Genomic DNA, 27,622 nt, shown 5'->3' on the forward strand with positions numbered 1-27,622 from the left:
TTATTTCCACGTTCGTTGTGACGAGCATTGTTTGATTTGTCTTGCAATTTGGTGGTGACTTTACCAAACATGCTTTATTCTTTCCAAGATGGTTTGCATTATTACTGAACCTTTCTTCAATCAGGTTAAAATAATTTTTAAACCAGCTGCTCACTTTGGTTAGTGAAATTAAGTGATTTGTGCAGCCCCTCTACTTTGACAGCTTGCTGGGGATTTCACTTGCATGACTGCGAGACGATAGTTACTTAGACCAGGTCGGTGTCACCTCAGGGCAGGATGCTGAAGCTGCGGTCCAAGAGCCAAGCCTTGCCTCGCCTCCTCAGTTCGCTGCGCCACCGCTGGCGAAGCCTCCATCTGTCGGAGCGAGTGGCTGAACTCTACTGTCTGGGAAAAGAGAGACTCTGCGCTCCGCGGAAAGCTTTGCCGTTCCCCCGCAGGAAAACGGACAAAACTGGAGTAAAATGTCAGAAGTTCGGAAATTTACCAAAAGGTTGAGTAAACCCGGAACGGCGGCAGAGTTAAGGCAGAGCGTCTCGGAAGCCGTGCGGACCTCAGTTGTTGTGGTGAGTACGGTTCTTCAATGAGAACACACCGGCCCGCATAATCAATACAACGGAACCAGCGCCCATGAGTACACAGGCATTGCGCTGACATTTGACTGTATAATAACATTGTACATTCTATCTTCCAATCCTCGTACCTCGTTTTTCTGAAGTTTTGTCGTGAATTAACGTTCATGCGAGGTTTTTTTACACATGCATGCTGAAGTCGTTTACGGTTTTTAAGCAATATTTTATGTTTCGAATTACGAGCTGTGCTTTGTACAGTATAGTGATACATATATAACTGTAATACAAGTAAGCGGCACCAGATGCTTCGTGTTTTTTTTTATTCTGGGCTACGCCAAAGCTGTCATTTTAACCACAGCTATTTCTTGCTTTATATTTCCTTCCCGCTGCTCACGCTGCAGTTTCTCTTCACTGAGAACGGCGTGGTGGTGTTTTAGATTTAGGCAGATTAAAACGCACTTTGCATTACACAAAACATGTCCATTTCTAATGCAGTTTAACGTTATAACGGATTTCCATTCATTGGTGATTCTAACATTCTCCGGATTCAAGCCCTTCAATGGCAGTGTATGGTTTATACTGTATAATGTTAAATGGTTAGTGGTGAGAACGCATGGCATTTACTTCAATTTCGTCCTTACTACAGAGGTCTTTTGTTTGTGAATGTGCTTGTAGCTTTCACAGGGACTGCCTTGATTTCTTGAAGGCGTGTGTGCTCTGTATTCATGGCAGTCGAGTGATATAGTTTCTTTTAGTCATTCTTTCGATCGATACAATATTTTTGCTTTTCACCTGGATGTAAATATTTAATGATTAGTTGCGGGAGGGATGTTCCTTTTTTAAATAGGCAATCATAGCACAGGATATTTTCTTACCCTTCTTAATAACGTGAAGGGCGTTTTCCCCCTAAAACCTTCAAAATCGTGAAACGAACGAGTCGAGGAAGATCTGTAGAATATCGTTTTTATAAGAATGCTGTCAAACTGACGTCGCGGATTGCTGTCATTCATTCAGCTGACATGGTGGGTGATGTGCAAACCTAAACCGTCGCTGGCAATACACACCTTTGTTGTTGGAAGTACAGTACTACAGTTGAAACTGCTGGCGTGGGTGGATGCAGGTGATTTAATATGCAGTCTGGACATCCAGAATGAACAGTTTTTCTATTGTAGAAAGAAACATTATAACCTTGAATACAGGTTGCGGTCCAACAAACAGTGTCGCTAGAAGTAGGCGTTGTAATACAGTACTTCACACGTTTCCCAAACGAGGTAGACAATTGCTTACTCGATGTACTGGAGTGTTGTTTGTAGAGTATTCTTAGAATGGGAGACAAGAGTGATCTTGAAGCAGTAAGGAAGACATCAAGGAAGGGCCCAGCCCAGGCTAATACACCTGTTATCTCTATGGACAGTTTTCCCAGATCAAAATTCGTTATATTCCTAGGATTAGCAGAAACAGTTAGTCCCAAAACAAATAATACTAGTTAGGGAGTGCAAGACTACTCGGAATTCAAAAAATGTAGGAAGCTTAAGAACGCAATAAATTAAGATGACAATAGTAATTTGGGAGATTGTCGATATATAGATAACGAGGACAAATCTCTGTGTACTTGAGGAGGACTGCCTTTGACGTTTACAGATTTCATTCTAACAGCTTTTTATTCCTATAACTGAACTGTAGTACATGTCTGTAATGTCATTGGAGAATTTTCCCAGGCAAACTTGGAGAATTCGCAGCTGTCACCAATAAATGCTGTACGCCCTCAAGCAAGGAGTATTACAAAAACTTTTCCACAGGACTCGGGGCAAACTGTGATGAAACAGGCACACATCTCCACAAGTGCTGGTATTTGCTGACATACTGTACAAGGATATGTAGGAGAGCGCATTAATTTTTCATGTGTGAGGACTGATGTTTCTGTATGAGCATAAATACTCTGGCATGTTACTTAACTGAAGAGAACAAGGCAATGGGGAGGGTGGGGAGGAGGGAAGAAGCAGTGAAACAGACCCAGGCATCAGGCAATGATGTGATGCTTTGAGATGAATCTGATTTAAGGAAACAGAAGAGGTTAGTAGCTACACCGACCCATCCACAGTGTTGTGGGTAATGTAGTGAATTGTGTTGCAATGTGAAGGACCCTTGTGGTTCAACAGTCACACGTCTGAATATGATCAATATGGCCTGAATGACCATTGTTTTGCAATGACAGCACTTGCAATACAGTACATGTCAGCATAAGGGTCAGGTTGAAGAAAGGCCATGGCTTTTTAACTGTGAGAACCCGATGGGAATCATAGATTGGATATCGTAGATGAGAAGAGGGGATTCGAACTGTGATCAGGAATCTTCAGTGAAAAAAGAAATTAAAATCCTTTGCTTCTTCAGTTCTTCAAACTTTGCTCAGGTGTCATTGGATGTGCAGCTCCCACGTTTGGAGTTTTCTACATCACAAGATGAAAGGAATGTGCTTATGTTAAGGTCCTGATTGTCTGGCAAATCCTATTTTACGTAAGCCCTGTTAGTTCCTCCCAGGGCTTCTGGGCAAATCTCAATAATCTCCCTTAATTTCAGCAGTTTCCAGCAGAAAAAAAGATGACAGCAATCCAGTGTGAGTAACAGGAAGTGTTGTAAGAGTGGGTTTCACTGAGTTATTTTTTTCAAGGCCTGGAGCAGTCGCATTTCACCAATCTGGATAAGGGGGATTGCAGGGAAAAAGGGGTAATTTTTGTAATTTGCCCAGAAACCCTTTTATAGAACTAGATTCGCCTGAGTAAAAGAAGATTGAAAGGAGATTCAGCAGAATACTTTGTATATGAGCATAAAGCATGGTCCTTACTATATATGTACAGTACAGGACACATTTGTTAATCAGCTCTCAGTTGGTAAGGTAAGTGCCACCTTATTCATAGTGTGCTAAAGAATATGTTTATCAAGTTGATCAAGGCACTTGATAAACGTATTGTCATTAGTTTTTGATAGGATCATGCCCATTTTGCTTGGATCTTGGACCTTGCCCAAGTTCCTTGGATCTTGTTTTGTATCATGCATACAAAAAGAAAAACCATACCATACTTATTATGATGCATTTTTATTAAATATGCTATAACATCTGTCCCATGTTGGGGTAGGATTAGGTTTAAGGTAAAGTCTGAAATAGAATGTAATAAATATACTTTTCGCATGCACAAGTCCAGTTCCATATTTTTTCTTCTGATCAAGAGTGGAAATGACTAATTCAAGTGAACTCTCCACAACATATTTCACTTAGTTATCCAAAATCGATTAACAGATACTCGCTGCTTTGCTGTCTGGATGGCTCTCTGCATATCTTAGCTTCTGTACTTGAGCTCCCTGGCAATTTTTGTTCTTCTTTTTTTTATTTGAGTTTTTTAGCTTGGTGAAATAGAACACCGGAAAATAAAGGTTCAAACTAATCCAATTCAAACTCTATTCAGAATTCAGGTTGCACCCTGTTGTCTAGACTCTAGAGCATGCTAGCTAATTATGACATTAGCAGACTTTGACCAGGAATTTCCAAAGAGCAATACAATGTTAGCTGAAAGCTTACGGAGTTGTCTGGGATTGAAATCAGGCAGCGATTTCTCTGTTTTCCATGCAACAAATTTGCTTCTGGCTTGCTCAATGCCTGTGAAGCGTAAGGTTAATTGGAAAAAAAATAGCCATGTTGTCAGAATATTCAGATATGTCAATCAGCTGTGGGCGCTTTTCTTGTTGCATTTTATTATGTATAAATTGACAGGGTCATTTATACACAGTTATACATTTATATACAGGCACAGTTTTTGATTTTATTCAGATTTTGTGAAAGCTTGCAACAATACAATTCCATGAGTGAGCTGCAGTATTGACCTGAAAGTAGAAGCATCTTTCTTGCTTCTACTTTCATGCATAAATGTGAGGTTTTCTTTCTAAGCATTCATTTTACGATGTTATTCTTATCTGTAGTGCCCAGGAAAATGCTCATTAATAGTGCTTTTTTATGTTTCTTGTGCAGAAGTAAGTCCAGCATACACTTCCCGTTGACCAAATTATTTAAAATAATAATATTTTTTTACTTAGAAAAACATCACTCTTCCATTCAGGTTTGGGCCAAACTGTTTGTTCCTGAGAAAGTTATTTAAGAATGCATCATGTAAAATGATCATTGTGAGAACTGGAGTGTGTGCAATCTTGGCCTGCATACTGTGGCACTGTATGAATTATGAATACTATTTACTGTCAGGTAACGCCTTTACTTACCTGAGCCAGAATAGAATGGGACTTTGTCTTTATATAGTCATGCAGAAGCAAGCCGTACTAAACGCCTAGACTCACAGTAACACCTGGCAAAGCTAGGCAGAGACTGGCTCGCTAGGCAGGCTAGTACTCACTCATTCAGATGACAGTATAAGGATGGAATTGGGAGTTTGTTAACAGAACCCTCCAGTTTTCCTGCAATCTTTTCAGCAAAGGGATGAGCTTCTTCTCCAAGAAAAGTTGGCCCCGTCCTCTATCTTACACACATTCCATTCGTGTGGAGGGGGATCAAGCATGTTGATTAGCGCATATTGTGTTTATACAGCATGTTGTTTCAATGTTCCTGCTTGCAAGCTTCTGTATTAATTTCACCAAATTATAAACATTCTGTTTTTTTGCGTACTGCATGTGTCAGATTCCCACTAGCAGAAATGAAGTTTCGGCATGTTTGCTGTTTGAGGGAGAAATAGAACCCTGGACTTTGAAAATCTAAAGCTTTCTTTCAGAAGAGTATAACAAAGAAGGGCAGTTGGTCCATCTAGTTTTCTGTAACTGGAGCCAGTCCAGGCTCCCGCGAAGCGTAGTTCAGGACCCTATGCAGACGGTATAATCCGGAAGTAAGTGGAGAAGGACATCAGTGGAGGAGACGAAGAGCATCAGGACTGGTTGACAGACAGGGGGGCGTGACGATGGTGATCCGGTGCTCGGGGGGCGTGGCAAGGGAAAACAGATCCAGACAGTCCAAAAGGGGGAATTCAGGGCGCAGTCCAAAGTCCAAAAGCGGGGGATCCATCCAAGATGAGACAAACACAGTTAAAATCCGGAAGGGGATCTGGGACAGGGAGTAAAACCAAGGTAAAGAGGCCAGGAGCTCCGAGCAAGGACTCAGGTGGTCAAGACGCCGTGATGAAGCCTATGCCGTCGGATCTCTCCTGGACCTGCTGGTAGGTGGGCTTCCGGGTGTCCATCTCCCAATGCTGAGCCAGGAATAGCGAGAGCGCCAGGCTTAAATAATGAGACACAAAACAGGTGGCAGGTGCACGTAATCAACTTAAATACGAAAGGGTTGGAGCGCCCTTAAGAGGAGGGATCCTGATCGTGTCAATTTCTAGGCCAGTTTGACTGATAATAGCTCATTAATCCAAGGATCTCGTTTAGCCATGTCTGGAATTAGTGTAGGTATTGACTTAATCAAATTGGTTAGATACAGTAGCTTGTTCCTGGCTCCCACAAATCCTTGTGTAAAGTCTACGTCCTGTACTTATATCCTCAGGTTCAAGTTGCATTGCTAATTCTGAACTGGCTGTACACTGTCCACTGGCTGGACTTTGTAAGTGCATTTGAAGATTTTGGATACTTTGGATGCTTTTGAATCAGGCTCCCTGATTATCTTCTCTATTCAAGACTTCAAGCCATCTTAGCTTTTAATATTGGCCATTTTTTAAAATCTGGTAATGTATGTGATCTGTTTTCCCTTGAGTGATTCCAGCAGCAATATTTTTTTTGCAACATTCTGTAGTAGTAACCAACCACAGAATATTCTTACTGAGGATTTGTATAATTTCAGCATTACTTGTTTTAAATTACACGCTTTTCTGTATATACTTTACAGCAATTACTGTTTTCCTTTTTAGGGCTTGCCCATTATACCTAGATGATGTGTTTATGTGAACATATCACTTAGCTGTCTTTTTCATAAGTACGTTCTTCAAGTTCACAGTTTTCCACGGAATCTATACTGCAATTTGCTGTTTGTTAACTTCATGTAATACTCTACATTTCCCTATAGTAATCCTCTTCTGGTGTTTTCCCAGCCTTGGGTTCTATCTAAAGTGCTTGAATTTTGATTTCCAGCTTCTACAGTGTTTGCTAGCCACTCTTTTTTACCAACTATACCAGAACCTATTATTAATTTAAATGAGAAAGAGCATTAATAATGCACATGACTGTGGTATTCCACTAATTGCATTGCCCCATTTGGAACATTTATGCCTTTTGTACTCTCTGTTTTATATCCAAAAGACTTAATTACCTTGAGTGTATGCTGCCTGCAATTTGTGAATTAATCTTTTATGAGGAACATTATCAAAATCAATCGAAAAATCTTAATATACCTTATTGTATGCTGTGTGTGTCCAGTAATGCAGATGCTTGTTCAAAGATAGTTAAGCAACATTAACCTTTTCTAATTTCCCTTTTGACTAATCCATAGGATCCATAGATTTCCATAGTTTTAATAGAATGAAGACATTGCTCTGTAATTGCTTTGTTCAATTGTATCACCTTTTCATCAAACATTGCTGAATATACTGGCTTTAAAGCATCAAGAGACAGTAAACAATTAAATAACCAAACTAACTTCCTCATAGGCTAATATATATATATAATGAATATACTGTAATTTAATTTGCCAAATCTTTTTAATCTATTCTAGATAGTACACTTTTGTTGCATTCATCAAGTCTTAGTTTAGACACACCTTCTACTGTATATACTGTACAGTCACATCTATGCTTATTTTGGATTAGGTATGAGCAATAAAGGGATTTATCGGCTGATGTTTCTACAATCCTTGTAGAAACATGAGAAGTGTTCTTTTTATGGAGGACCTCTTCTGTGTTTTTAAACTAGAGCCATGATGCTGCATACTGAGAGAGCAGACACTGTTATGTGAGGATAACAGTGCAGATAATTCATGTGTTTGCTCTTCTCATGGGTTTTCGATAAACCACTAACTCTCTTAGCTTTACGTAAACACCAGCATTGGAACAAAAGCTGTTGAGCTTTCCAGTCTGAGGACTTTTATAGTATGCTTGCTAATATAAAATTGTCGTTGTAATATATACAGTATATATCAAGACACAACATAGAGATCTAATACAGTATATGGAGTTCACAAATAGTATTAGTAGTTAGCATAGTAGTTAATTGTTAGTATTGTTGTAGACATTCTTGCCTAATTATTTGGAATCTCCACCAAATAAGGTTTTAAATATCTACAAGCATCATCTTGAATAGGAAAATACACATAATCATAATCGTAATCTGTTGTGTTTTACAACCTACAGTAGTCCTATCAAATTGTTCTAGCAAGGTCTCTTATTTAAGGCTCTGTTGAGGGTAATGGTGTATGAGACTGAACTGCTATGACCAGTTTGGATTTCCCATTTCCAATAGGATTTGGAGATCTGGAGATTGTTCTGGACAGGAACTGTGCAGGAAGTATATCTTGAATTTGTCTCGATCACATATCGCTGGTCACCGAGTTAATCTCTTTGACAGTGAGTAACTTAATGTTGTCTGGTGAGTGTAATTCCCTATCACAAATAAAAGCAGACGATATCAACAGGACCTTTATATTTTCCATAGGAATCGAACTCCAAACTGCACTTACTAAGCAGCTCTTTAGAAGAAATCCGTCAAAGTTTTAGTACGGTGTGCCATTAGTACAAAGAAAAAATATTACTGTAACATCTACCAAAAAAAGACAAAGGTAATTACTGTACATAATTAAAATAACAATAAGAATGAAGTTTTGACCAACATCTTCATCTTCATTTACAAAACACAAGGTGAATGACCTTTTAGTGTTCAAATGTAATTTGCCAACTGAATCCTACAATTAATATTGCACATACTGTTACAAGGAAAGCATAGTGAAACAGTAGTAAGCACTGCTGCCTTGCAGCACTGGGGCCCTGGGTTCAATTCCTCTGGTGCTAGCTGTGTGGAGTTTGCAGGATCTCCCCACGTTCGTGTGGGTTTTCTTGAGGTGGTCTGGTTTCGTCACATGGTCTAGAGACATGCTGGCAGGTTAATTGGCCCTGGTGTGAGTGCGTGTTTGTGTCTGTGTTTCCTGTGATGGACTGGCCTTCCACCCAGGGTGTATCCCGCCTTCCACCCAGTGTGTTCTGGGATAGGTCCCACGCCACTGTGACCCTAAATTGAATATGCAGCTCTCGAAAGTGATGTGATTACATCACACATTGTTACATTAGAAGTTAATCACATCAATATGGGTACAGTTACTTTTGAAGATTGTGAACTGCAGCAGACAGCCATACACATTTACAGTATTTAAAAGTGCTTTATTCAGTATTCACTAGCCTATTGACATACAGTACTTGACACATTCCTGCATGGTTAATCAATTTGAAAGAAACACACAGATTTCCTGTAAATCCTGTTCAGAAAGGTAGTTTATATGATGATTTGCATCCAGAGGTATAGCCAGTTATCAGTCAGCTGTTCTCTTTTTTTGAACAGAAGTTCTCACTTCCTTCAAATATTACATGCAACTCATTTTTAAAACTGAAATCTAGAAAAGTGGATGTTTGCAACGTAGTGCGATATAGGCTATATCAATCTATTTATATATTTTTATCATGGTCTGCACATACTGTATAGTTGAATTTCACTTCAGGGTGAAATATGAGGCTATAATGAAATAGATCCTTAGGCCTACTGCATAAGCGTACCTTTGCCATTATTGATGTGAGCCTGGGAGATACAGCTTCCTCTGCTTTGATATCAGACAAAAACCCCTTGGGCACAGCAGTAGGGACAGCTTGGGACTTTTTTAAATAATACCAGATGAATATTGTTTTTGACTTTTGAGCCATTTATCTGACTTTGAATGCATTCATTGTTTTGTTTTGTATAAATGAAACCTCTTTTTTTATTACATTGTTTGTATGCCCATTGGTTTAAATATTAGGAACTCCCAGTGAATTTTAATGCACTTTCACATCGTCAAGCTCTAGCTGATACTCTTGATATCTCTTGCAGGTGTCTATTGTAATATGGCAGGTCTGAAAGTATGCATACACAGCCAGTCACAGAAAGAAATGTACAGTATGTCTGAGGGTTGAATATACTGTAGCAGTCTGAAGCATCTTCCTTTTTCCAGCAAAGCTATCCTCCTACATAGGACAGTGTTTCTCATTTAAAATAGCAATTGTCTTGCTATATTGTCTGTTCCTGCTAAAATTCTTTGATATATTTTAACGTTAGTTAAGTGAGTCAGTGATAGGGTATGATACACATTACAGTGTCACTAATGCACTGATTTCCTGTTAACTGATAGCCTGCCCTGCTGTGCGGAAGTAAAATGTGACTTAGCCTACTATAAATAACATCACCTACAGTATCCTTTCAGCACAGTTTGGCAAGTTTGCATCTCATTATTGTACAGGAAGTGTCGCTTTACCTTAAATCACCATCTAAGATGATTTGTATATTTAATTTACATTTCTGCCTCTATGAACCTTCCCCCATCTATGACACATGCAAACATTTCTTCATCTAAAGAATATTTTGTATTAAATGCACTGCTTTATGGGCGGCACGTTGATGCAGTAGTTCGGGTTGCTGCATTGCATCTCTGGGGACCTGGATTTAATTCTGGACCTGTGGTGCTACTGTATCTGCGTGGAGTGTGTACCGTATGTTCTCCTAAATTCGGCAGCCAGAATCCTGACCAGGCCTAGTGCAAGTGATTGCATTTCTCCTATCCTGGAGTCCTTGCACTGGCTTCCTGTCAAGTTTCGTGTCGACTTCAAAATCCTCATGCTCACCTGTAAAGCTCTGCATGGCTTGGCACCTCAGTAGGTGTGTGAGCTACTATCATCCTACTCCCAACCTCGCAACCTTCATTCTTCTAATTCTGGTCTCCTGTCTGTCCCCCAAGCCCATCTTCACTCCATGGGTGACAAAGTTTTGTCCTGTTATGCCCCAAAAATCTGGAACTCTATCCCCAAGGAAATCAGAGAGTCACCTTGTCTAAACTCCTTCAAATCCAGACTCTAAACCTCCTTCTTCAGAAGAGCCTTTACTTAACAGGCTCTGTTCTTTACCTACCTGCTCCTACTGTGTTCAGTACCGCCATCTACTGTGTCCTCCCATTGTGTCTTCTCATTGTGCATATGTTGCATTTTTATTTTATTTTTTTATTGTTGTTGTAGTTCTGTATAGCACTTTGAGAAGCCACCTTTTAAAGGTGCTTTATAAAATAAAGTGTATTACTATCATTATATTCTCCTGTGTTTTTTTGGGGGATTATTCTACGTGCTCCTGTTCCGTCCCACAGTCCAGAAACATGCTGGTAGGTTAATTGGCTTTTGAGAAAATTGGCCCTGGTGTGAGCATGTGCGTGTTTTTGTCTGTGTGTGCCCTGAGATACTGTACTACTGTACCTCGTGCTCTTTGCATGCTGAGATAGCCCGTGGCTCCCCTGCATCCCGGAATTGGGAGAAGCAGTTAGAAAATGGATGGTGGATATACTGTACTGCTGCTAATAATTTAGGGAACATTGTAATTGAACTTAATATTGGCAAAAGCTGATGCTGGTATGATGTATGTAATTTTCAAAGCCCACAGCCTGCTCTTTTAGCTTAACTAGGACAATATCTGTATGAGGGTGCATTTGTCATGTCTTGTTAAGTCATGTCTATGTCATTATTGAAATCTTTCAATCAGCACTTTCCTTATCATTCAACTGCAGTCTGCCTGATGTAGGGCTTTGTTGGAATAAAAGTTATTACAATTATGGTTGCTCAGGTGGGTAGCTGCATCAGTATCCGTAGTCTGCAAAGGAACAAGTAATAGGTTTATTCCATGCTGAAGAGAAGAGAGAAAACACAACATTTTGGCTGTGAAGCCTCCTTCAGCGAGTGTTATTACAATTATAGTAGTTCAGGTGGGTAGCTTATTACAATTATGTCAGCATTAGAAGAGTATCTACAGTATGTATTTTGGATTGAGCAGTCTTTTTATGAAATATTTCCCACTCACTGTATGACATAAATGGGCTAGTACTGTATATTGTTTAGCACTTAAACCTCTAGATATTTAGATATATCAGATATTCATGCATTCTAAACATTTTGAGTATTTTACCACTAGAATAACTAATCAATCTTCAATATGGCTCTCTGTAATATACAGTGCCATACATACATGTTTTTGCTGCAATAAAGCTTCTCTGGAATACTGAATCATGAATATCTGTTAGTATTTCTAGTTGCAGTTCTGCTTTGCAATTCAAATGTGGTTTTGTAGTTGTTTCCCCACCCTATCACATGGCAGGAAATTAGACAGTATTTTTTCACAAACACTGCTTGTATCCTTACACCAGTGATGAGATTTCTCTTCTTATTTGTTTCTGATAAGAGATATATTATTGCCATTAGCATGTCTCTAATGTTATTTATACAGATGTCTCAGTCTGTTAGCTTGGACTAAATTGGTAAGGGGCAGTATGACACACTGCAATAGTAATAGCTACAGTTCTTCATGGGGCAATGGGACTACAAGCACAAAAAGGTAAAAGTGGCTATAATGTACATGTCCCATCTGGCAGTTTGTTTGCTCCATCAGTCAGTGATCCCACTATTCCACCCCAGAGAGTCAGTTTGGACAACACGGCTAAATCTGTGTAAAGAAGTGCCTATGATTTTGAATCCTTAAAGTCTCCCATATTCAAGCCCCCCCTAGAAATTCAAATTCAATTCCGTTAACTTTGCTGTATGTAACAGTCCTTTTAAACCAGGATACCACTGTTTGTTTAAAATCTTACCAGAAGAGCAGCGACCTTTGTCTGATGTGGTGACCACAGTGAAACGATTATTTCTCTTCCTCTTCATTCTGCGTAGGTGAGTGTGTGTCACTGCAGACCAAAAACAAAAAAATATGAAGTAAGAGAGTGTTCTGTTTTGCACACTTCCCTGATCTTCTTTCTCTGCCCTTGAGCCTGAGGAAAGCATTAAGGAATAGGGGTTTGCCTGAGGCTGAGCTCCATGCCAGTCTGATCCATAAGAAGGTGTGCAAAGTGAAAGTGAAGTCCATGTGTTTTTGTGATCTGCATGGTTGAAGAGGTAAAACCAAGCTAGAACAGTGCTCCTTAACAAGGAATTCAAATATGCACAGGCGTGCCTAAATAAATGCTTGCAGCCACTAAATACATATGGCACTGTTTGTCTTATATATGCAATTTCATATGAGTGTATTTAATAAGACAAAGTTCTACACAACCTATATATTGAAGTGAAAATGCAAGAGGTGAGACATTCACTTGAGGAAGAAGTTAAACGCCACTTACTCTAACTATTTGTCTAGAATAGGCAAATCCACTGTAAAAAGAACATTTTGCATGAAAGCACCAAAGGGATGCCATCAGGGTTTAAAACACAATTTTTAAACTTCTGAATTGTCATATTACAATAAAGGAAGTGTGATAAGCGTGCTGCTCCCCCGTCAAACAGGATGTTGCAATTTCGAGGCGTGACAGCCCTGCACTCAGTGAGCTCGATCCCCTCTGTTTGTGCTCTGTTCCTTTTTGCAAGATGATTTTAGAAGTTAAAATGCAAGGAGAGACATACAGGTATTCTTTGACTACTAAAAAGGAAAGAAAAAGAAGCAATACTGTGCTAGGATTGTGGTATGGTATTTCCAAGCAGCACAGACCAATGGTTCAGGTCTCAGCTAGGATAATTCTGTTGAACCCTTGTGCAAGGTGCTGTATGACACTCAGACTGCTCTGCGAAATGCTGTGCTGTGTAAATGGGTCTGCAGTTCATCACCGCAAATGAGACATTCTTTTCCATTGACGTACGGTATCTGGTTAAATGAAAAAAGCACACTTAAAATAATATACCATTTTTTAATCTCCCATCATAACTACTGAAAAGATGTGTTCAAGCAGCATTTCTCACTGAATTGCAACATGTGAGTTTAAAAGTGGGATTTCAGATTTCCAGAAAAAAAAACATTAAAAGTGTTCATCAGGCAGTGTACTTCACATTATAAATGCTTTATTGTTAAGCATTTACAGATTATAATAATATCCTTTTGAACTGGGGTCATATACTATATTGCATGTGAATATACAGTATATTTACTAACCCCTAAACAAAATTCTGAAGTCACTTACTGTACATCAAGATGCAGGCATTTGTTTTATCTGAAGTACTGTAGATCTTATAATGAGTTTAAAGTGAGCAGAAGTTGTAATAGTGCCGACTGGACTTCCAGGCCTCTTATTTTAAAAATTATTTATATTCAATTTTTGCATACTCAGAAAATTTATATTTCAGATATTATAACATTTTATGATTGATTTTATACAGATGGATCACAAATTCTGAATTATATTACAAATGTTATACAGTACAGGTGTAACACATTTTATTAAATAAGAAAGGAAATTCAAATGCTGCAAGTCATAGTGTGTGCAATCTGTACATAAGATGTGTGTGTAAGTAAGTCATTCTTCATTCATTTTTAAGGAATTTATTCAGAATTAGCTTTAAAAAAAGAAAGTTTTAATCCAACGTTCTGTGGTCAGCATGGTTCATATTTGAATGAGATTTTTGGTTCAGTATCCCAAAACCAGCTGCACAGAGCACAATAGATCCAATCAGATATTGTGTACCCTCAAACCTTGTATTCTGGCTGCAAAATTCCATGCAGCGCACATTCTTTTTAAATCAAAAGTTGCCCTTGATGTTTTAAAACCCCATGCATTGACAAAATAGTGGATAGGCACTACTGGACCCAGCATTGACACTGACGGCTCTGCATTTTAATTTCTGATTACAGAAGACCTATAAGCTTACAAAGGTCCTGCTGTGTTTGATGAAAAGGCTACATTCAAGAGGTCCAGGCAGGCAGTGCAGCTGGGAGAATACATCTTTGAAGAGGCAGCAGCCAGAAAGACACACATATCCTTACGCCTTTTTCGGAGAAACTGCTGATAACAACACAACTTTCAACACTGGGACCATGTGTACTTACATTGTCCCAATAATGTACTGTATGTTGCCTGCTGTAGTGATCCATCATCAAAATCGATGTCTTGTATTAATGGTGGGATGCTGGCTAAGCACTGTGTATTTTCTGTTAGGGATAGTAATCCTTTTTCTTTGCCAAAAGTGCATTTGCTTGATATTTGTAAAGAAAATGTTCTACAGGAATAGAAATATTTCTACTCATCCCTGGACAGATCTTCAACCCTAAATCAGACTGTGCATACTCTGGAGTCTTGGATATTTAACTATGCAGTGCAGTTTAATTTTAAGTTGGCCACAACAAAATTCAGTTTTAAAATAAATCAGTATCTGGACTGTCTTTTCTGGTTGATCTTCCTGAAGTGAAAAGTTCCGCATCCTACTCTACTTCTAATGCCATTATTATTTATATAAACTAAATGCTTTTATCATGAATGACTGACTGCAGCAACTATCTCCGATTCCATTGTTTAATAGCTTATGCTCCAAAAAATCCTAGAAGCATGGGACAAAAATTCTAATTTATTAAGGACTGCAGTGCAGAAATGGTGGAAGCTTCCCAGCCAGTCACATTTAGTGCATTACTTATATTACAGAGTTACATGTGTTTGAACTCAGCAAAACGTGAAAAGCAAAAAACATGGCTTCAAATTAAGGAACCCTGCCTGGTTTACTTTGAGTGTCCCCACTGCTGTGAGGAGATAGTGCCCACAACCACCCAACTTTTTCTGTTACTCTGTAGAGGGGTGACACTGTTGTCCCCACTTTACGTTGTAGTCAGTCATAATGGATAACAATGAAAACTGCTGCCCCCTACAGCTGTGCTAGAGAGGCTAGTAACAAGGCAGAACTCACAGTGAAAGGACCATAGGGCTATTTCTTTAGGACCCACTGCTCACACTTCTCATTTGCTTCTTTTAGAATCCGATCAACACCGATGAACTTAAATACATTGTTAATATAACTCAGAATGCAGTGTTGTAAATCCATCTTATCCATTAAATTTGCCCTCGATATCATTTCCATTCACTGAAGTCTTTACCGTGAAAATAAGCCACCAATGTTGTTGTTTTCTTTCTATATATAAATGTGCACTGCTGTGTTGTCTGCTGCTTGTGAAAAGTATGACGTAGGGTAAATACAGTATGTTAACTCTGTAGACTGAGAGAATTCGATTTCTAGAGATTTCTTAACCGGCCTTCAGGAATGATGATGACAGCTAAGCCTTTCGCCCCAGCTGTTCTTGATCATAATCTTTTCCGCCATAACTTCTCAAAAACAATATATTTATATCATGTGCAAATCCCACTTCTTTTCCCGTTTTGTCTCGTCCACCCCATCTCCACTTTTGCAAATCCCTGTGGTTTGGTTTTCTTTTTGGGGGGAGGAGGGGGGGTGATATCTAGGAGTGCGCGGCTTTTCCCTTTGTAAGGTGGATTTATACAAACAGGGCTGAAAAGAAGCTGGGGCCAAGGCGAGGTGAGATAAGGGAAACAAGAAGGTGAAGTGGTTCAGACATGCCAGTCTTCAGGGTCACCTCAGCTCTACATGGAGTAGAAAATGTGATTGCACATGCACAAGGGAAATTCCCCAAGCCAACAAAACTACCTTCAGACTTCTGTTTTGGAATTTAGGCTAGTTTCATATCTGCTGACATGCCATAACAAAATGAGACTTGACCCCACACATTACCCCTCAAGCTCTTCATTAAACAGTAGTTCATGAAGAAAAACGACGCCCAAGAACTGAGGATTGAGGATTGAGAACTGAGGATGTTTATTGATTATTTTGGTAGAGTGAAATTCGTCTTCACCCACTTGGCTGAGGGTGAGTCAACCAAGGGGGACTAGTACTGAGGTGTTTGAAAATAACTAGTGACATTGCACAAATGCCACTGACATGATTTCCATTAATTCAGAGTCAGTGACTGAATCACTCCCTTACCAGTTGAGATTGCAGGTGTGGCATATTGCTCTAGAAGAGTTCACATGTTTCTTTTGTAATCACAATGAGGGTTTTGGTGTCTTGTGCAAAATGATAATGTGTGATAATCTGTTTTTTTTATGTTCCAGCACACAGTCCCGTAAAGAGTTGCACTGCACAGCTAACTAAAAAAAATAGTTATATATATATCTAAAGTTATAGACCAAATTTGGTCCCTTGGTTATTTTTCATCTTTTCTATTTGGAACCATTACCTTTAACAATGTCAGTAAAATGGTTTCATTCGGAGTGGTAATTAAATTGACAGTTTAATTTAACCTGGCACCATTTACATGTCAATACGTATTTTAGAAATATTAAAATGGTGGCATGGTGGCACAATGGTTAGTATTGCTGCCTTGCAGCATTAGGGCCCTGGGTTCAATTCCAGGCTTGAGTTGCTATCTGTAGGGAATTTGTATGTTCTCTGCTGGTTTGTGTGGGGGAAAATTGGCCCTGGAGTGAGTGTGTGCCATGTGATGACTGGTGTCCTATCCACCACTCCTTTCTGCCTTGTGTCCAGTTCTTCTCAGCCTCTGGCTCCCCCACAGCCCAGTATTGGATAAAGTGGAAATCAGAAAATGGAAGGGATAGAAAGTTCAGTGTCTCTCTTATTGCCCCTTACATACTGTAAGTCTTAAGCATGCATTAATCTACAGTGTGAGAAACTGTCCATGAAAAAGGTGTTGCTTGCATAATAATAAGGAATAATCAAGTCTTTATATTTTTCATGGATACAATGAAAGTGAAATAAGAGATCACTTTCCCTAATAAGCAGTCTGTTACATGAGATGTGTTCATTTTGAGTTGCCTAAATGCACATGTGGTACAGTAGCTCATATAAGTATTACCTAATATTTATATAAAAATCTCTATATATTAAAACAACTAAAAACACAAGAAAACAAAGTTGAGGTATATTGTTAGTTATTTAATATGTTGTAGTTTTTAAGGGGATTTAAAACAATGTTCCTGTAAAAATTTAAAACGATATTGCTGCACAGTAGGACTAGAGCAAAGCCAATTTCTCAATGTGATGTTTCCATGGTAACTATCCTTCTACTTTAACACTCTTGGAGAGAGTGTCAACAACTATCCATAGGACGTACTGTTGTTCTTAAATACAACTTAGTTTTTTATTTTCTATTTTCTTTCTTCTTATTTATTTTTTGTATAATTTACATGAGACTCTGGACATTTGGTTGTGAGGATAATCGTTAACATTCTAAAGTTGTTAAGCAGGATTTTGAACACCAGAACCATTGATAACAGCTTTTTAATTATGTTTTCACTTTTTTACCAGACCTCTACCTCCAGACAAGACAACAATATCTTTTTAGAAATCCTGCCGAAATTGTGTAACCAAACACAATTATTTGAGAAAGGCATGTTCATTTAGAGAGTGCTGTTTGCATCTCCTGAATTAAATTGTATATCTCTGCTAGGATACGCACCAGCTTTGCCCATTTCCATATGCTACTGGTCCATTCATATCTTGCTCTGAGGACACGCCACAGTACGCCTGGCACAATAGGGCCAGTCCTGCAAAGAGCACAGTTCCCAGAAACTGTAGTTGTAGTAATAAATAAAAATACCACTATGTTTATTAAAACGCTGACAGCTTTTTATAGTTTAAGCATAAAATACTCCCACTAGATTTCTCTAAAAGTCATCAGCCACAGTAAGCTAAGACGATTAATCTTTTTATAGTTTCTGGACAGTAGTGCTTAAAATGCTGTTCAGCTTGCATTTATGTCTGAATAGCATAACTCCCTACTGTACATATCCCACTCTCCCCTGGCCTCTGCACACTTTGCTGCATACTGCTCTCACGTTTCAGGTTCTCAGGACTCTGCTTAATGCATTAGTTTTCAGGAGGCAGTTCTTTACACAAAGGGAGTATGCAACAGCCACACAACTGTATGGTTGAAAACTTGATATTTGATACCTGGTACCTTGGCTTACTGGGTGGATGAGATCCTTCGATCACTAAGCTACTGACTACCAGACAAGCTAGTTATAACTTTTCTTATGTTCAGTAACATGTCAATAAAGACCTTCACGTACATCCACCACATCTGTGCTGCATTATCGTACCGTATTGTACTGTATTTTACGACAGGGGCACAATTCGAATATTCCATTAATCAGAGACCACAATTCTGAAACTGTTGGCACACCTTCTGCTTCTTCCTTCTTGAAGATCATTGAGCACTAAGTGAACAGATGCATATTTAGATAATTGTAACAATATTCTTATTATCATATGGTATTCAAATATCTCAACTTGTATTGCACCCTGTAACAGTTAAAATGAGAAGCTTTGGACTGGATATAAATGATGACATACTGTAGGGCCTAATGCAGAAGCACATGCAGATATTGCATTGTTGTAGAATAAAACGATTGGATAATTCCTTCTTTTTTCTCGGGGGTCTGCTAAGGCAGTTCATAGTTCATGAGTCCATTATGGTGACTTGCTTCTGCTGTGTTCTGGAGTCTTCTCATCCCACCTGTCAGGTGAATAGTAACAAAGAAGGACTGAAGCTTGTTTAGACTGTGTGGCATTGCACTGGGGCTGACTACAGTCCAATGCCCACTTGATGCCCACCATGCTGTATGCTTTTACATGAGACATATATTGGTCTGATATGTAATTGAGCATAATAGAGTATATTGATCTAAGCTTGACAATTAGTTATTTTCATTCCTTCAGTATATCTAGAGCTTCTTATCCCAAAGGATCTCAAAGTATTTACATGTACGTACAGATTACATGTGGGTTGATCCGTTCAGTGTTCTAAACTTAACTGGTGGGATTTTACAAAAGACCAAACCAATCATTGAACAAATGGAAGTTTTCTTGGGCGAATATCATGCACTAGGTGTACCTTTTGCTCCTTAAAAATTAGACTTGATCAACTTTTAACATTTTGGATCTTTTTCACATTTCCATTTTTCAACAGGAGAAGCCAAAGATTATTGAGCCCCTGGATTACGAGAATGTTGTCTTCCAAAGGAAAGCGCAGATCCATAGTGATCCACACAGAGACCTTCTGCTGTGCCCGGTTGATGATGTCTCGGTATGCTCCTCGTTCTTCCTGTTAATAAGTCTGTGTGTACGTTTGCATTGACCCAAGTCTGATACTCAAGCAGCTGTCTAGGTAACGCACCTAATTTTAGCAGGGGATGCAGTAGTTAGTAGTATCAAGCCTTTGGGTGATCATGTGGTATGTCACTGACCTGTTTGATACACCTTGTATTTTTTATCCACCTTTGGTCTGCCTATATTTATGTTCATATGTGTGTGCAGAGACAGAATTTGTTTGTGGTGGGGTGAAAATAAAGTACATTTTCACATCTCAAATGTGTCCATTTGTACCTTAAAATATATGTTATATCTATTTCAGGTCCTCAGAGGATACAATCCAGTAGGTCATTTAGTACACCTGAGTCTGCAACACATTTAGAGCTATGGAGAGGTCATATATTTCTTCACTGAAGTGGTGATTTATCCTTTCCTTCAAGTCTTAAGCTGTTAATATTTAAATAGACCCAGAAAACCCATCGTCTTCTGCACCTGGGGAGCTCATGGTTCTTACTACAAGCAATACTTTACTTTAAACCAGAAATGCATGTGCAGTGTCTTTTGTGGCCAAAGGTTAAGGTGTTTAAAGTGGTCCATATACAGTATAAGACTTTAGGACCTGATTTTTCAATATTGTCTTCAGCCAAAGTGTGTAGGTAATTATACTGTAGTAAAATCAGGTGCTTAATATGGTTGATATTATGTTTTTGAAAGCTTGACAACTGAAATATCCTCCTGATTTACATAGGAGTCATCAATTCCTCGACAGAGAAGAACTGTACATTCCTCTGTGCCTCAGAATGCTGAGAAAGAAGCCAGGGACTTGTTTGCCAAAGAGGTATGTCTTTTCAGTTAAGGTTTTTGCAGTTCATTTGGTGAAGTGTATTTATGAAATGTGTTTATCACACAAAGTTGTAGCTGGCAATTTGAGCATTTTTTGAAAATTCAAATGTTTCTTCTTTTTTATTTTTTGGTGCTTTCTTAATTTGGAATTGGTAAATAGTTAATTGGTTCCTGTCACTGCTTCTTGGAGGAGGGAGTAGTACTGGGAATAGTGTGTGCTTTTTTCTGAAATGCACACATTCTGTATACCGCAAGATCCACGGTGTCCCTGCTGATTTAGTGCAGTGATATGGGTCTTTTTTAAAACACTGAAGCTCCTGGTAGTCTGAAGAAAGCCAAGCATACCCTTCCTGACCCAAGACTGTTTGCTTCCAGAGGTGTTTAGCTAACTGTACTTCACTTCTTGGGTTTTCCAGACCTACTGTACCTGGTTTATAACATAAGCCCAGATTCAAAGCAATGATATCTAGACAACATAGTTCACTCTGCATACTTTCAGCACATTTTAAGATGAATTTGAATTCTAAGTAGCACACCCGACCAGAGCTATTCTCTTGTGCATACGTACAGTATAGGCCTAGGGAGGGCGTTTTATTTAAACTTCCACTGCAGGCAAACATGTCGACCGTAGCTATGTTCAACTACATTCCTTAACCTTTAATTAAAACCCTACACTGACCACTGCTTTCCTTTTTTGTACTTCCTGGCAATGCTTGCTCAGAAGTGAATGAAATCATTAAGATGAGAAATGCCATAAGCAGCCACACAGATGAAAGATGAAAAATATGCACTATTCATCCATCCATTTTCTAACCACTTATTTCAATTTGGTGTAACAGAGGAACCCAAGCCTATCCTGGCAAACAACAGCCGCAAGGCAGCATACACTCTGGATGGGACATCAGTCCCATCAGCCCATTGTAGGACAAACACACAGAAAATGTTCCCTGGGCGTAGGTGTAGGTACCGTATGTGTCTGAGTAGCAAATTAACCTACAGTACCAGTATGTCTTTAGACTGTGGAAGGAAACTGGAGCATCCAAAGAAAACCCAGAGGAGTTGAATGTTCCATCTCTGCAAGACAGCTACTGTATGATGGCCACTGCACCACTGTACCATCCAGAATATGCACCACATAAAGTAATTCAATTGCAAGTTATGCATACTACTACTTAGGTCTCTTGTTGAACAACGGGTGCTTTAAGATTGTTCTACTGCCAGGGTGAATCTGAACTTGCTAACAGAGATTTGCTTGATTTACAGTGTATAAAGGTGTACAACATGGATTGGCATGTTATCAACTACAAATACGAGGCTTATTCAGGAGATTTCAGGATGCTTCCCTGGTAAGTGATAAGATTCCACTATCAAGCTTCACATCCTAATCTCTTTTCGTGGCTCTAAACCAGCTTTCTGTTGTTGTTGTTTCCTCACAGCAAAGGCTTCAAGACAGAAAAACTACCAACCCACGTCTTTGAAATTGATGAAGATACAAAAGATGAGGTAGGCAGATTAAATGTGAAATACATTAGATTTTAGAAAGGCATCACTGTAAGATCATCTTCATCACACTTAGTGGCTTTATCCATTTAGTTACTTCATCTGAAGAAAACAGTTTTTAGAAGTAAGAAATCAAAGAAAGTAAAAGGGTATAGTCCAGTTTCTGTCCCTTCCATAAATAATCTTTTATTATTTTTGAAATAAGAACTAAAAACTAGCAGTATTAGCTTACAGTAAGACCTATGAACTCTTTTGTTGTTTATTAAATATTTTATCTTTTTTTACTTGTCATAAAACCAAATGTTAAGAATCATGTCAAATCTAAAACATTAAATTTGGATAAAGTATTTGAAGTTTGTGAGAACATAAGTAAATCTAAGTAATCTTTTTAATATACATGCACGCAATCACATTGTTTCTTTTGATACCAACATTTGGAATGCATTTCAAACAAAATAAGCACGTTTCAAAGTATTTAGATATTTTGCCAACGCTTTTATCCAAAATGACTTATATTAGGATCCATTTATCCTGTTATGAATTTTACTGGACAAAGTGTATTGTCTGCAATTTACTGAATGCCATCAGATGCTGCTACTGTATAAACTCACCTTATAGTGACTCTTAACAGGTCTCCAGAAATAGCCTGCAGCTATAGTAATTTTACCCTCAATTTGTGCCAAAATGGAAGTGGACCCTTAGTTGCTTACTAACAATGGATTGGAATGTTGTAGCCCTGTTTATGGTGAAGGACAATATATGGAAAGGTACTTTAATTTCCTTTGATTATGCACATGTTTGTGCTGACCTTGAACTGATCTGCTAGTGGAGATCAAATCACTGAATGAAGAAATTCTTCTCTAGGGATGTCAACTGTTTATTTTGTTACCCTTGTGTTCATTTGACTGTTAAACATTGTGTGTCCTTCTTACCCTTTACAGCAGGGGTGTTCTCTTCAATGTGATGGAAAATGTCGTTTATCTGCAATATGCTGCTCTCAGTTTTTTTGGCTGTTAAGTTTAGAAACGTCTGTTCCTGCAGACCAGGAAAATCTTGTAAAACTGTGCAGAACGATGTGGTCTAAGCACTGGGCTGTTAGTTGAAATATGAGCTGGGCAGCTAAAAATAGCACTGCTTGACTTCTGTGTAGGATAAATTTAATTATAGAAATAAAATGCAGCCTTGTTATAGGAAAATACTACAGTGTACAACATCCCTGGGAATAAGTGAGAGGAAAATATCCCAAGAAACTCGTGTGACTGCACACGGGCCTCAAGGTCAAACGACCTCAAGCAAAATTAAAAACGAAGAAGATTAACCCTCTTCCAATGGCACATTTGGTCACAGTGGTCCATTTCTTAAGGAAAATAACAAGAATAAAATGTATTTCATCTCATCACTTTTTAATCTAATTGCCAACCTACATAGCTTGAAAGTAAAATACATTTTATATACTGTCTGAACTAGGGTTTGGCAACCTTTTAGGCCAAGTGCCATGAAGTTTGCATACTGTAAGTAAATTTTACAATGTTGGTGTGCCAGGGAAACAGAGGGTTGAGGTCATGAATTGATTTAAACCAGAAGATGAGCTGTGAATGCACAATGGCTCTTCAGATGATGCAAGGGTCACTGTCTCAAGGGAGTGTCCAGTTTGATGCTGCTTACAAATGTCCTTGACAGCAAAGTACTGAATATCAGTAGCCTTTGTTATGTAACTTCCCCAGAGGAGGAGAAGGAAACACTTAGAGCCAAACAGTGTAGCATTTGTATCTTGTCCAGTGCAAATCTCATCTCATCACATGTCCGTAGTCTTTTTCCAACGTCATTTGCCATTTAATTTATCTGCCTTTGAACAGACAAAGGCTAAAAAAAAAGCATTTCTTCATCGGGAGCAATGACGTCTTTCTAATGCTCAGAGTTGTGAAACAATTCCTCAGTGCAGTTTAAAAAAAGCTTCCTTAATGTATTATCCTTTTGTAAAACATTTGAGTTCACAAACAAAAAATCAAAACCCTTGAGGCAGTGCATCTCAAAAGGGCCGCTGTGTCAAGCCTTGCAACGTTATAATGTCAAGACTTAAAGAAAAACAGGCTCCTTTTCCACAAACTCTCAATGAAAAGGGGTCTGCAAGTCAGCAGTAAACAAAAATCATTACCTACTGTAATGCAATCACCCTGGTTTGTCACTTGGAAAGAAAAACAGGTGAGCCCTAGAGACTGGACAGTACTCTGAGGAGTAAGGGGAATATTCAGGCCTGTATGACTGAGCTGAACACTGGAATTAGATTATATGATTCAGTCGGAAGGGGCAGTTCTCCAAGCAGAAAGAGAAAAATCAGTTTGTACTTATTTTCTGCGTCAGTGCTTCTGAGACAATGGCCCCCCTTCATATCTCCTAAATAGCTTATTCCAAATTGGATGCTTCATCCATTTTAGACCAGAACTCAAGTGACGTGCCCTTCTGCTGTTCCTGCACAAATAGTTCATTACTGCCTTAGGCAACAGATTATCCAACAGATTCAGGCATTTATTTTGTGTCTTTAGTCAGTAAATTCACTAACACTAGTTCATCTTAGCACCCAGTTACTTAGATCAGTACGTTTTCAGTAAATAAAGAAATGCAAAAAAGGTCATAATTTATAAATCCATAGTTCAACAAACTTGATATCGTAATTCTTGTTGAAAAAGATAAATGAATTACACTGAATAACTTTATTTGAAATACAAGGCACAACTTCTTATGTGATTGAGAGGTTGTTCGATGATTACTGAAGTGCTTACGTGTAAATTATGATTGGGTGACACGTAGTGATTTGGATGGAATACTCCAGTACCTGATTGTGATAGTGATTAATAAAGATGGTGTTCGGTGTAGTGAAATGAAGAGTGATTGGGTGAGAGGGCTTAATTGGGGAGAATTATCCAGGGCCTGATCACATTAAAAACAGTGATTAATGAAGATATTCATTAAATGAATGAACTGAATGAAAATAACACAAAAGAGAAGGACCTCAGAGCGTTAAAGAGATATGCTGGAAGGACTGCAGTTATCATGGGTTTAATATGCTGATGATATCACAGTGAGATTGTCAGTTTAGTACAGAGAAGAACCTTGTTATAGTAAAAATAGGCACAAATCTAAATAACTATATATAAATTTAGCATCTATAATCTCTGGTTGTATTACGATATCAATATATTTGAAAAATGTTGTATTTTGTGCCTTATTCTGTTATAAAGAAAATTGAAATACTTTAAAACTGTTATCATTTCACATTTTAAATGTTAAATGAGTTAACACCTCAGTATTGTGTAACTGGCAAACTTCACTTAAACTGATCTTGTTAAAATTTAAATAACTTTCCCTGTCAGCTTTGAGAACTTATAAAGTAGCATACAATAGCAGTACTGCTTCTGCAACATAATCCGCTGTAATTTATAATATTTGGGATATGTTCTAACTGCTGTGCTGTCAACATTGAGATGACTTAATGTCTATGGGTTGAGGGTTCAGGAATTTCCTTGTTTCTTAGTAACTGTGAAGTGGTAACTTCAAGAAAGTAGTGCTATTTTTAATAATAATGCAGGGAATTGTGACACTTTCCTGTGGTTCTAAATTTTGGCCTTTCTGGGCATACTGCCCACACCATCATAGATGAATCTACTGGTTCATATCTTCCCCAGTGGAAAACTGGTGTCAGAAGTGGAAACAATACTAAAAAGTATAAAAATATAAACAGTGGTGAGGCAGAGTTGAGCCCACTAAATAAGCCCAAAATAGTTACCTTATAGAGAACCCTTCTAGATAGTAAGAATTCTTTGTACTGTATATTACCACCTGATCTTTTATTGACGTACACCTCTAAATCCAAGTTGATAGCTAAATGATACAAGACCATAAATATGTTAAGAGAATTGCAGAACCACTTTAATGTGGTAGGCTATGATAGTGACTTCTGTAACGATTGTTTGATTTGCTTGGATAGAGCCTGCAACTTAATTCTCTCTGTTTCAATGTTCCGAGAATGTCATCATGAGGTCCATAGATTCAGAGTATCTCAGGCAACGACTAACTTAACACTCCAGCCCCTCAGCAGTGTCTATCACTATCTGAGGTACAGAATTCTGCACATATGGAATTAACTGTTGGCTGGTAAGTTGAAGTTTTGATAGAGCACATTTCTACAAGATTCTTATCTGTGTGGTGGAGATTGTGTGCAGTAAATGCAGGGCAATTGTACTGGACCTCTCTGTTTGTGCAGCAGGATCTTGACTTTTTTTCTCTGTGTTGTGCCAGGACTCCTCTTCGCTATGTTCTCAGAAAAGAGAGATCGTGAAGCAGGGATGGCTCTCCAAAGCGAACATGAACAGTAGCCTCTCTGTTTCCATGAGGGTAAGTGAAGGACACAAGACACAGATGTTACAGCACTGCAATTTAAAATCTTAATGAGGGCAAATATAGATGAAGATATTTCTTAATTTGCCTTGCTCATAAGGATTAAAGAAAACGTGCTAGCAGGAGACCGCTTGTCTCATTAGGTACATTTGCGTAATATTTTCTTGATCACTTGCTGGAAGAACACTACTAATGAGCTTCTACTGGATGTCTGTGTGCTGTAGCTTGTTCCAAACATTTGCAACCATGTTCAATTTTAAACAACAGCACAATTGTGCCAGGTTTTAATTTGTCTGTTCTTTTTTTTCCTCAAAATGTCCTAAATAGGTATTTTAACACTGTTAAAGATTTTGTCAATTGGATTGCCATCTCCCAACGTTTTCTGTTCAAGGCCTCTGAGCTTGTAGTAGTCATTGCAAGAAAGGAGTCGCTCTGCTTGCCTCTTTCTACAGCAGTAGTCTGCTTTTTATAGTGAGGACATCAAAGCTGTTCACACCACTAAGTGAGGCCTTGTGCATAGAGCCTTGGCTGTACATTTTTCTCTGTATCCCATTTTGCTGTTTTCCCTTTTTATTGTTTTTTTTGCTAGATGAAAAGATGAATAATCATTAACATCTGCTCTTTCCTTATAGGCATTTCATATTCCGTGTTTCCCCTAGTGCCTTACATTCTGCCTCATTGCTGTTTATATTGGTATGACTGGATGAACATGTGTTGTCCCCATATTAACTGACCCCCCTACTCCTTCTGTTCAGTCTTCAAAATCTAAGTGCCAGTTCTCAGTTCCGTGCAGGTCAAAGCAGCAGAACTCATGTTTACAGTGCACTCAACTTGGCAGACAAAATATTTGATAACGACATACAGTACAGTGTACATTTATCCATGATGGTAGCGAGTACAGTTCTTAAAAGAACCATTTAAATCTGTCTGATTCTGTTAACAGGGTTAGGGGAAGTGGGTGTCTGTGTTGTGCTGTTGAGAGTTTATTAGTAGGCTGGTCTGCCCTGCTCACTCAGGTCATGCACATACTGTACAGTACCATTCAAAACCATTCAAAACTCAGTCAACAATCCCAAAGAAGACCCTGTTCACTCATTTCATAGGAAATTGAAATGATTCCAAAATCCATATTGCATTTTTTGGGTGTATTGGGAGTCTTGCCTGGATGTGTAAGGAAAAAAAAAACTTTAGCTGGAT

At 38.6% G+C, this 27,622-nt stretch overlaps 1 protein-coding gene across 4 annotated transcripts in view; it reads left to right on the plus strand.

The window, feature by feature from the left end:
• Positions 1-289: 289 nt before the first annotated feature.
• dock11 (dedicator of cytokinesis 11) overlaps positions 290-27,622 on the plus strand; it is a 141,834-nt gene continuing 114,501 nt past the window's right edge. For 2 of the 4 annotated variants that reach the window (XM_069193447.1, XM_069193448.1), the window contains exons 1-6: positions 290-563; positions 19,566-19,682; positions 20,436-20,525; positions 21,794-21,876; positions 21,967-22,033; positions 26,327-26,422. In XM_069193447.1, the coding sequence (XP_069049548.1) occupies positions 462-563; positions 19,566-19,682; positions 20,436-20,525; positions 21,794-21,876; positions 21,967-22,033; positions 26,327-26,422 (555 nt within the window). In that variant the 5' untranslated portion in view covers positions 290-461. The remainder of the gene's footprint in view (positions 564-19,565; positions 19,683-20,435; positions 20,526-21,793; positions 21,877-21,966; positions 22,034-26,326; positions 26,423-27,622) is intronic. The other 2 variants (XM_069193450.1, XM_069193451.1) reach the window with 2 other exon arrangements.

This window comes from Lepisosteus oculatus, chromosome 8 (genome assembly GCF_040954835.1).
Source record: "Lepisosteus oculatus isolate fLepOcu1 chromosome 8, fLepOcu1.hap2, whole genome shotgun sequence".
NCBI lineage: Eukaryota > Metazoa > Chordata > Actinopteri > Semionotiformes > Lepisosteidae > Lepisosteus > Lepisosteus oculatus.